Source organism: Vigna umbellata, chromosome 4 (assembly GCF_029865625.1).
Source record: "Vigna umbellata cultivar VRB3 chromosome 4, Vumbellata_1.0, whole genome shotgun sequence".
Taxonomy (NCBI): domain Eukaryota; kingdom Viridiplantae; phylum Streptophyta; class Magnoliopsida; order Fabales; family Fabaceae; genus Vigna; species Vigna umbellata.
In genome coordinates, this window is record NC_142168.1 from 74,081,053 (window position 1) to 74,091,623 (window position 10,571).

The 10,571-nt window shown below is 31.2% G+C and overlaps 2 protein-coding genes across 3 annotated transcripts; one reads left to right on the forward strand and one right to left on the reverse strand.

The window, feature by feature from the left end:
* The first annotated feature begins 1,438 nt into the window (after positions 1–1,438).
* LOC124828805 (serine--tRNA ligase) lies at positions 1,439–6,018 on the forward strand. 2 transcript variants are annotated; one of them, XM_088114304.1, is made up of 10 exons: positions 1,439–1,639; positions 1,733–1,803; positions 1,892–2,053; positions 2,155–2,260; positions 2,640–2,833; positions 3,308–3,411; positions 3,496–3,679; positions 4,096–4,275; positions 5,053–5,256; positions 5,775–6,018. In XM_088114304.1, the coding sequence occupies exons 1-10, from the start codon at positions 1,507–1,509 to the stop codon at positions 5,886–5,888; spliced, it is 1,452 nt and encodes a 483-aa protein (XP_087970430.1). In that variant the 5' UTR covers positions 1,439–1,506; the 3' UTR covers positions 5,889–6,018. The 2 variants fall into 2 exon arrangements, with proteins under 2 accessions (XP_087970430.1, XP_047158138.2); XM_047302182.2 differs by lacking the exon at positions 5,775–6,018 and having other exon boundaries at positions 5,053–5,457.
* A 645-nt stretch (positions 6,019–6,663) lies between these two features.
* On the reverse strand, positions 6,664–8,656 carry LOC124828815 (uncharacterized). Its single transcript, XM_047302193.2, has 6 exons — positions 8,600–8,656; positions 8,459–8,492; positions 8,168–8,251; positions 7,884–8,070; positions 7,203–7,470; positions 6,664–7,109 (listed from the first exon to the last, which is right to left on the reverse strand). The coding sequence occupies exons 1-6, from the start codon at positions 8,654–8,656 to the stop codon at positions 6,903–6,905; spliced, it is 837 nt and encodes a 278-aa protein (XP_047158149.1). The 3' UTR covers positions 6,664–6,902.
* Between the last annotated feature and the right edge of the window lie 1,915 nt (positions 8,657–10,571).

The following is a 10,571-nucleotide window of genomic DNA, read 5'->3' on the forward strand; positions in this document are numbered from 1 at the left end:
GACAACCGCAGCAACAGTACGTTATATACTTACAAGTGAAATGTATTTTTTTTCTTATGTTTTTTTCTTTCTGATATCACCTAAAAAATACTAAAATATATTATTAAACAAACACGATAACATATTCATGTTTTAACATATGAATGCACAACAGACACACTGAGCTCACTCATCGCATTTCTTAGGATACAAAATCATTGCTTTAATACAAAAATTTAATACTCCGATTATGGTGATACTAAAATAATATTATATCTTATTTATAGAAAAAATATAAGAAATTTAAGCTATGATACAACTAGCTAAATTAAAGTTATTCATGTATAACTGTTTATTTAAAAAAATGTAGAGACAACTTTAATATTTTAAAACTTAATTAAGATAATAAATCCGTAGTTAGTGCTCAAGATTTTTTGAAAGTTGATTTTTGTGTGCAGGACTTCTGTGCAATAAGTAAGAAATCTTGTGTATATCTTTTGTAAATGAACTCGTACATGCTCAGCATGACTTACCGACAAAAACATTTTAAAAATTTATCAATTCAAGTAAATTAGTGCAAATTGTACCATTTTCTTAAAAAAAAAAAAATATTTTTGAATAAAATTTTGAATACATACTTTTATACCTCGCCTAGTCTAAATGAGTTTTAATTGCTAATTACACAAGCTCCTATAACTTATGCCATCAGACTCATCTCAACTGAAAATGTGATTTATTTATGTATTTTACTTCTAATGAATTTATTTCTTTATTTTATTTCTATTAACAGCATATTGTTTAATGAATTATATTTGTACTTAAAAAAATATACCAACGTACTTTTGGAGGTGCAAATCCATATCATTTTCTTTACTTGAAACTATGTCCTGTAATAAAAATTAGTTAGAATAGTTGATTATAACTAAGGTAATCTTTAGAATATTATTTTATCAATATTAAAATGAACGGTGTTTAAATAAGAACACGTAATTAATAGTATTGTGAATAAAATTAATTATATTTTGTATGGTTTGATTTTCTATAGTAATAACAACTGTTAGTATAATAGAAAAGAGTAATAAGTATTTTTTATAAGAAATCTTTTCTTTTTCCCATATTTTTTTGAACTAAATCATCTCTATTTTTAAACTTTTTTTTTTAATTTCTTCTCTCACTTTCTTTACTTATATTTCTCTCCCATATGTATCCAATAAATCTTTTTAATAAATAAAATTCATAACTACTTTAATGGTCAATAATAACGTTTACAATTTAAAAAAAAAAAAAGAGATGAATGAAGAAATTACTTTTATTACCAACCATATATATCCATTGGAATCTTCGAATTACGAAAAAGAAACTGGAGTCGCAATTATTTTTTTATTAACAATTGGAAATAAAAAATGATTTACATTTTGCAGTTAAAAGAAGGTAGCGAAGAAAATTAGAAGAGAAAACCCTCTTGTTAAAGTCGTGAAACCCTTCTTCTCATTTCTTACATTCAGTGGTGGCGGCGTGAGAAGAAGCATGTTGGACATCAACCTATTCAGGGAGGAAAAGGGTCATAACCCTGAGCTCGTCCGTGAATCGCAACGCCGTCGTTTCGCTCCCGTCGAAGTCGTTGACGAGGTCATCGATCTCGACAAAGAATGGCGAAAGCGTACTCTCTCTCTCTTACTCTCTCTCTCTTCACAATAACAATGTAGCCAGTGGAATCTCGCACCAATGCTATATCTTATGTGTGATTTTTCAGGTCAATTCGAGTTAGAGACTCTCCGCAAGGATTTCAACAAGATCAATAAGGAAGTCTCCAAACTCAAGCGTGTAAGTGTCTTCATTTGGCTTTTCTATATTTTTTTTAATTAAGATGCTAATTTGAATGGTTTCATTTTAATTATGTTCTGCATGTTAGGCTGGTGAGGATGCTTCTAAGTTCATTAGTGAATCGGAGGAGACCAAGAAATTGATAGCGGAGAAAGAGGTTGAAGTCCGGGAAACTCTAAATCTCTTGAATTCCAAGTTGGAAACTATTGGAAATCTCGTACACGATTCGGTTCCAGTCAGCAACGATGAGGTTTTCTTATTTTTATTTTCTTTTGTAATAATTGTTAGTACTATTTTACTTGTGTTTGTTTTTAATGCTCGTAATAAATCCCGGAGTTTTCTATGCGTTAGGCCAACAATGCTGTGGTTAGATCGTGGGGGGAGAAAAGAGTGGAGCCTAAACTAAAGAATCATGTGGATCTAGTTGAGCTTCTCGGTATAGCAGATACAAAGAAAGGTGTGAATTTATTTATATGGTGTTTAAGTGATGAATTTCTGTTTTACTCATTTCTATGGGGTGACAAGCATTTTGGTTTTACTTTTCGATGTAATTTTTTCCTCGAACTCTTTTCTCTCTTAGTAGTATACTTTATGAACTATAGCCGTGTGTATGATTGGTCTTGCTGACACCATCTTGATTGCGAAACTTATGAGTATTATTGGTCTGTAATACCGTTTTGCATGTGGCACAAAAATCTAATACTGCAGACTACGAACACGAACACTGTTAGATTTCAACAGTAGTAGCCAATGCTTTCCCTAATTTGTGCGTTTCTGCTCCTATTGTTCACATATGCATTCTAATCTCTTATCTCAATTTGCTTGCTACATAACAGGAGCTGATATAGCTGGAGGTAGAGGTTTCTATCTCAAAGGAGATGGTGTTCGTCTTAATCAAGCTCTTATCAACTTTGGGCTTGATTTTTTGGAAAAAAGGGAGTATACTTTATTGCACACTCCTTTCTTCATGAGAAAAGATATAATGTCAAAGTGTGCTCAGTTAGCCCAATTTGATGAAGAACTATATAAGGTAAAACTTAGTAAATTTCATTATCTGCCTATATCCAAATGCAATGTGATTTTTAAGACCTTGATAAATAGTTTTGTATATAATTTATCTTTATATTTATATGCCTATTTGCTTTGTTGAATAATATCCATAATCTTTTAGTGCCAAACTGTCAATAGCTTTTTTTGTACTGTATTGCTTAAAGTTTTAATGCTTACATAATGTTTGGTTTGGTCTGTTTTCTCCTTTCTGTTTCAGTTGAAATGTTTTGATTTATAATCACAAAATGCACCTTGTATTCATTCAATTTTCATTTTAAAAAAAGCCGAAGAAAAATGGAGAAAACAAGATCATTTTCTCCTTAAAACATTGACATCAGGTAGCACAGTAAAAGAAATGCAGTGTTTTTGTTGTTATGAAGGTAAATAATAATAGATATGAAACAAATACCACTTTAGCTGTTTTTTGAGTTCATCTAAAAGGTTATTGTGTTAGGTAACTGGTGAAGGAGATGACAAATATCTGATTGCTACAGCAGAACAGCCGCTCTGTGCGTATCACTTAGATGATTGGATCCACCCATCCCAGCTACCAATAAGGTAATATCATTTTCTTTCCCACATGTTAACATTGAAACCTAGAAGACTATGTTACCTTTAACTCCGAAAATATGCTTTCTGCAGATATGCTGGGTATTCATCATGCTTTCGCAAAGAAGCGGGATCTCATGGTCGAGACACTTTAGGAATATTCCGAGTTCACCAATTTGAGAAAGTGGAGCAATTTTGCCTCACTAGCCCAAATGACAACGATTCGTGGAACATGCATGAGGAAATGCTTAAGAACTCCGAGGATTTCTACAAAGCGGTATGATACAGCCACAGTTCTCATCATTAAGCAAATAATGTTTAAGGCAACTACGTGAATGAGTTCAAATTTCAAATAAACATGTAATATACAATTTGGAAACAGTGATCCCAGGGTACCATTAATAAAATGGGAAAGTATGTTGTTTGACATGCCAAATATATCTAACCATGGGAAAGTTTAGTGCGTCCCCTTATTTTTTTTCTAAATTTTTTATAACTACAACTTCATTGTACTTGGATGATTGTTTGCCCTCTGTATTGGCCAAGTGATTACTTAATTTTACCGTGTTCTACTTTTTATGGATATCATTGCATGTAGATTGATGTATTGGTTGGTCGTCTGACTATATTGACTTCTTACTACTTTCCACAATTTTTTTTGTTTCTCATGCTATTAAATTTTATTTACTGCAGTTAAACCTTCCGTATCAAGTTGTTTCCATTGTATCTGGTGCTTTGAATGATGCTGCAGCAAAGAAGTATGATCTAGAAGCATGGTTTCCAGCCTCTCAAGCTTACAGAGAGCTAGTGTCCTGTTCAAACTGTACAGATTATCAGGCTAGAAGATTAGAAATTCGATATGGTCAGAAAAAGGTTAGTCATGTTAATGACTGACTTCAGTAAGCATTATTTATTAACTTCACTAAAATTTTCATTTCCATTTATAAAATGGGACCTTCATGTAAAAACCTCTCAATCTGCTTTTATTGATAGATAGGATGATCATTTGGTATTAGCATGTCGGCTGACCAGGCTTAAGGTGTGGAGTGTATGTAAGGAGAAACAAAAGGGGGAAGGAGAGTGTTGATGTGGCGGAGTGTTGGAATAACAAAATTTGATTGAGGGGGTTTCTGTTATATTAGTTGAGTATAAGAAGCAAGGGTATCCTTTGAGGGTAATCAAACTAGTTATGGACAGAGAGCATTAGCCCTCTGTGGGAGCTCAGCTCTGGCTGTAGGAATGTTCATTCCCCTGTAGCCCTTTTTTGTTATTAGTCTGAAATAAATCATTAGTGACCTACTCCTTTCACCGATTGTTCATTACCTTTTCTTCCTATTTTTCTATAGTTGGTTGTGGTTCTTTAATATCTACGAAACCCATTCTGTCTGGAAATCTCTAATTTCTTACTTTTCGTGCTAGTATAGCCTTTCGGTGAAATTTATTGGGCAGACAAGCAAAGATGTATATTTTTATGAGGCTTCTTTGTGTTAAGAGCCTATGATGTTCCATAATTAAACCTTTAATTGATCATAGTGTGATGCTGAAAATTTCCCGTGAATAATGTTCCATTTTAGTTCTAATTGATTCCAATGCCCCTATAAACTTTCAGAAGTTTAACTATTTGACTTTGCATCCGTTTATCTGTTTCAGAGCAACGAGCAGATGAAGCAATATGTTCATTTGTTGAATTCTACTCTCACGGCTACTGAGAGGACCATTTGCTGCATACTAGAGAACTTCCAGAAGGAAGATGGGGTAGAGATACCAGAAGTCCTTAGGCCATTCATGGGGGGAAAGACTTTCCTGCCTTTCAAGAACCAACCATCTAATGAAGCCAAAGGGAAGAAATCGAAGGCCTAATTACATTTTAAGTCAGTGATATTTATGAAAAGTTTTCTAAGAGTTGTAGGTTATGATGAGCCTTTCTTTATCCACCACACTGTTTACAACTGCCATTTTTTATTTTTAGGAGCACGCACAAATTTTTGGTCAAAGTACACAGCATAATACATTCTGTAATTCATACTCTAAAATATTTGTGCATTTTTAATTGCATTTTGGTGTTCTTAATATTGATTGCGAAATGGTTAAAAAATACAGATCCTGATCTGATTTTGCTTGAAACGCGTCAGAATGTGTTTATTTTCATTGCTTGCTAAGTCTGGTTATTTTGAGAAGAGATTATTTGATTGGGCATAAATCTTTTTCTTCCATAGGGGTTACGGGGAATAATTTGATCACCGTGACAGAATCCTGTGAAATACGAATATGAAGCTGAATTTGAGTGCTGTAGAAGTGCAAGGAAAATTCTGGGATATGGGATTAGAATTCTGAAGTGTGTATTGGTTTTGTCTTGCAGGGTTTTGAAACAGAAACACGTTCAATTTAATCGAGCTGCTCAAATACTAAATTCATTTACAAATTTCGTGGGAAAGAGGAATGCGGTCTGGAAAATAGGGGCTAGAGTTTTTAACCTAGTCTTGTAGTAATTGCCCATAACGTTCATAGGTTTTACGCGGTGGACTGATTCCCATGTTTCTGAATCTCTATTATTCGACGGTCAAATAGTTTATTCATAGAAAAAAATTGTCAGAACCTCCTACGATTCCTTTCTTATTCTTGTGTTCTGGCATGGATTTCCCAGTGGTAATTCGAATTTTAGTCAAATACGCTTTAGAAAGTTAATTAAAATTCCTAGACTTCAAAAACCTACTGATGTAATAAATCTTAAAATAAATTTGACAATTATACAGAAAAAGAAATAGTATTTAACAAAAATAGATAATTTATCAAAAACTATTCTATCCAATTTTGACGAACAATTTTAATTGAATATTTTATTTTAGAATAAGTAACCACTGCAAAGTTCATGTTTCATCCCATATTTTTTTTTCTTATTCTTAAAAATAGTATTCTAGGAAAATATTATATTAAAATATCAATTACATTGCTTCACTTCTTTTTTAATCCATCTCTTCCTCGCCCAATAGTAATGTTAAGTTTGCCATGTTCTTCTATACTAACGAAATAAAATAGAATATTTTTCCTTGTTAGAAAAACAGAACAGGGTTATACAACAAGAAGTTACTTTATTAGCAACTATAGAACAAAACCTACTACCATCGGATTATACCATTGTTATTCTATTTAATTCTAATTCTAGTCATTGGCAGAACCTCTCATGTAAATAATATGCCAATTTCTTGTTATTTCTTCACTTAAAAAAAACAGTGGAATTTAGATGCAACAAATTATAGAATACTTCGCCACTATTTTGGTATTGAATTTTTCTCAGGTATTCTGGCACAAGATTGGTGAGCTTGTATCCAAATTTCAAGTCTAAAGGTTCTTACTTGAGAGACATGTTATAGATGTAATACACTGAAGCAATTGCTAGTAGTTATTCAACATACAAATCATATCACTGAAAATTAAAAACAACAAAAACTCTCTTTATTTACACTTCATTGATGTTGATCGATAACAATACCAGTTTCCTTTCATACTGTTATTTTGAAGAGGTAGATCTTGAGTACAAGAGACAGAGCCAACTGTAATAGAAAAATGCCAGCAACAATCAAAAGCCATCGTTCTCCAGCTGACATAATATGTGCCCGAAGGTTAAGTGCTACAAAAGTTGCTGACATGAATCCAGCCACCCCAGCAATCACCCATCTGAATATCTCCCATGGCACAACAGACAAACACTGCACCAAACAAAGGGTTTGGAAGATGCAAAGAAAAATGTCAAATTTCATATTTTTCTTGCGAGAGCTAACATTTTAATAGCAGTCACTTACCAGTGCTGGAATAAAGACAAACAGGGAATATCCATAAAGACAAAGTAGTTGGACAAGGCCAGAAGGTACAGAGAAGTATTTGAGGATTAGATACAAACAAAGAGGAACAAAGATGGCATAACCATAAAACAAGCCAGCAGACCAAGTCACCACATTTATGTCATAGTTCCATTCCTGATGCTTCAATTTGTGAGCTATGTATGTCACAAATGTGCCAATAGAAGCCGCTACAAATATTAAGGTGGTGCAGATCCAGAATGGTCCATACCTGTTGCACATTTCTGGTGAAATTCAAACCTTGGTAATCAGGTAACGAGAAACTCAAGCAACTAAAAACACTACTGTGAAATAACATGAGAATTAACACAATCAAGTGAAATTGAATGCATTTCATCTAATCTAATTAACTATATATTCTTCTTCGTCTCCAGTTTGGAGAACATGAAATGGATTCACACTGTCTTATCCTATTTCAATATAAAAATAAGTCTAATATTAGTTGAGCCTGAGAACTAAAATTTCTTATTTAAAGTTAAATATTATCATGTCTTCCTCATAACCTAGGTTTAGAAAAGAGTAAGCAATGAAAGAACTGTCAAGTTGGTGGTATAATATATTAATAACCATTGATCTGTAATTTGGTAACTAAAGAAAAAATTAGAAGGAATAAAGTAAACTTACAAATCAGGATTGGAAGCAGTTTTTTCTTTAAAAGCTCCATTGAATGGATAGAGTGAATCTTTAATTCGATCCAGAACATCTATAGTGTCAATATCAAAGTATGGTTTGTAAGTGGAGAGTGAAAATGCCTGAAACCAACCACTTTGCTGGGATTCGTCGGAACTAGATACTGTTTTTGAAAATGTATCTGTATAATACAAATAAAAAACAATCACACAATTCTTGTTCCAATGCAAGTAACAAATTACAACCTAGTTATACAGAAAATTAAAAAAAAAAAATACCATTAACATTAGTTGGAGGCCTTGAACCACCACTGCCACCAATCTTTCCTTGTGCTGCAGGAGGAAATGTTTGAAGATTTGAATCTGCATCCATCAATACAAAAATATCTTACAAACTAAAAACAATAAAATCAATGCATGACATTCAAAAAACTTACGTTATATATCTATCCATTATTTCTTTGTTTAAGATTCGTGTAATGTAATTTAATGATTTTATTTATTCAATGGCATGGGCAACATTATAAGTGACAAACATGAAAATGAAAGTGGATTTGGTAATGAATGAACCTGAAAATTTGAAGGATTGTGGATCTGGAACGGCCTGCATGAAATTAAAAATGGATTGTGATGATAATAAAAAGTGGAAGATGAACTGAATTACAAGAAGATTTGATGATGATGATGATGATATTGATGATGGTAACTTACAGGTACCGATCCTGAAACCTTTTGATTTTCAATGGAGGTATAATGTCCTGACATCATTTTCAATATTTTTCTTTCACTCCAAAGTTTCTTTCTTTAACTTCTGTTCATGTTCATCTTTTCTTATGTTCTTCTTGAGAATTTGTTAATCTAGATGCGTAACTGGACCAACCTACACAACTGGATTGGGTCATGTTAACTCATTAATGAAACTTTCTTCCTGCACCTCTATAAATTTCCCATGCACCCAATATAAAAAAAATATTTTATGGCAGAATGAGCTTATTTGAAATATAAAAAAATAAATCTATTTTTTTATTTTTTTTATTGTCTGAAAGTTGTTTTCCATATACAATCCCAAAGTCATTTTTTTTCTTTACAAAAAGATTTTCAGATTATATAATTGGAAGTCAAAAGGACTTTCAAACTGTATAATTTTAAAGTAAAAAATACTCATGAATGTTCATTCTGCAAGCTATTGTTTTCTTGAAAGAACTTTTAGATCCTAAGATTTGAAAGTTATTTGGTTTTTAAATTATACAATTTGAATATTATATTTTAGTTTCAAGCTATGTAATTCGGAAGCCTTTTTTCTTTTTAACCCTCTTGATTTTTGGAATTTATTTTTTACTTTTAGAGTACATAATATCAAAGTCATTTTTAACTTTCAAATTAAATTATACAATTTTAAAAAATAAAAATAATTTTTTTTATGGGGTGCAAGGAGAAATTTATGAAGGTGTGGGAAGAAGATGTATCTTATTTAAAATTTTACTATTGTGCTTTTTTATCCGTTGATTATATGTCCAAATAAGGTATAGAGTAAATCGAGTGATGATATTCTAATTCTTGATGATTTCTTCTACAAATACCATTGGTCTTCCTTTTAATTATAATCTTGGTACTCTTTATGTTAATTTTCAGAAATGAAGAGATAACAAAAACCGAAAATAATTTTCAGAATCAAGGTAAGTTCAAAATTATCAGCTTTACTTTTTAAATTTTGTTTGTATCTTAATGTTATGTTATAGTTGTGTTTATTTTTAGCATGAACAGCGATTTCTATATATTTTTGGAAGATTAATATAATTTGATAATTCCTTTCAGAATAAATATTTTTAATTTTTATAGATTAAATCTTATTACATTAGTAATATATTTATTTTCTTTTTCAGCATAACATTTATAAGACATAAATTAATTTTTATTATTTTTTTATATTTCTCATACAATTATAAATGAGCAACATTTATGCCATTTTAAAATTTATTCATACATACACACAAATCATAAACACATGATTTATTTGGGAATATCAATTAAGATATACGAGGTAAAAATATTAAAAAGCAAATTTTCTCTTTTGTTAATAGTTTTTCTTTTGCTTTTGATTCAATCTAATTTACATGGTTGAATAAGTCAAACGTGATTATAAGATTAAATATATATTTATAGTCCTTAAATTTAGATATAAAATCATAATTTATTTATATTTAAAAATTTTGTAATATTTTGATTTTTAAAATTTTAAAAATAAATTGATACAGTATTTTTAATTTAATGAGATTAACTTTTTCATATGTTAAATTATGTTAGATACTAACATTTGAATTATAAAGTATTAAATGTTGTAAACAAGTTAAATATAAGCATGAAACGACACATGATCATTAAATTTAACTCTAGATTTTAATGACTATATGATAGCAACCTTTTAGTTAAGTTAGGCCAAAACTAGAACACAAGCTATGGTGATAGTCTAAAGGTGAGATGGTGCAGAAGCTATTGATGATTTTAGGTGAAGGCTCGTGACTTGTGGTGTTGTGTATGGTAAAAGAATTTGAGTGGAAGATGCTCTTAAAGAGGTTAGGTCAACTCTTCAAGAAAGGTGACTAGAAAAAACTACATGGGATGCTCCAGCGTTGATTTTAGAGACTAATAGAAAGACTTAATATTTTGGCAGCATTTCATTAAT

Excerpts from the sequence above, each read along its gene's own strand:
- LOC124828815 (XM_047302193.2), bottom strand. The coding sequence starts at position 8,656 with ATGATGTCAGGACATTATACCTCCATTGAAAATCAAAAGGTTTCAGGA. Across the intron at positions 8,493-8,599 it reads AGGTTTCAGGATCGGTACCT|GCCGTTCCAGATCCACAATC; the intron begins GTAAGTTACCAT and ends AATTTCATGCAG. Across the intron at positions 8,252-8,458 it reads ACAATCCTTCAAATTTTCAG|ATTCAAATCTTCAAACATTT; the intron begins GTTCATTCATTA and ends TGATGGATGCAG.
- LOC124828805 (XM_088114304.1), top strand. The coding sequence starts at position 1,507 with ATGTTGGACATCAACCTATTCAGGGAGGAAAAGGGTCATAACCCTGAG. Across the intron at positions 2,834-3,307 it reads TTGATGAAGAACTATATAAG|GTAACTGGTGAAGGAGATGA; the intron begins GTAAAACTTAGT and ends TTATTGTGTTAG. Across the intron at positions 4,276-5,052 it reads TTCGATATGGTCAGAAAAAG|AGCAACGAGCAGATGAAGCA; the intron begins GTTAGTCATGTT and ends TATCTGTTTCAG.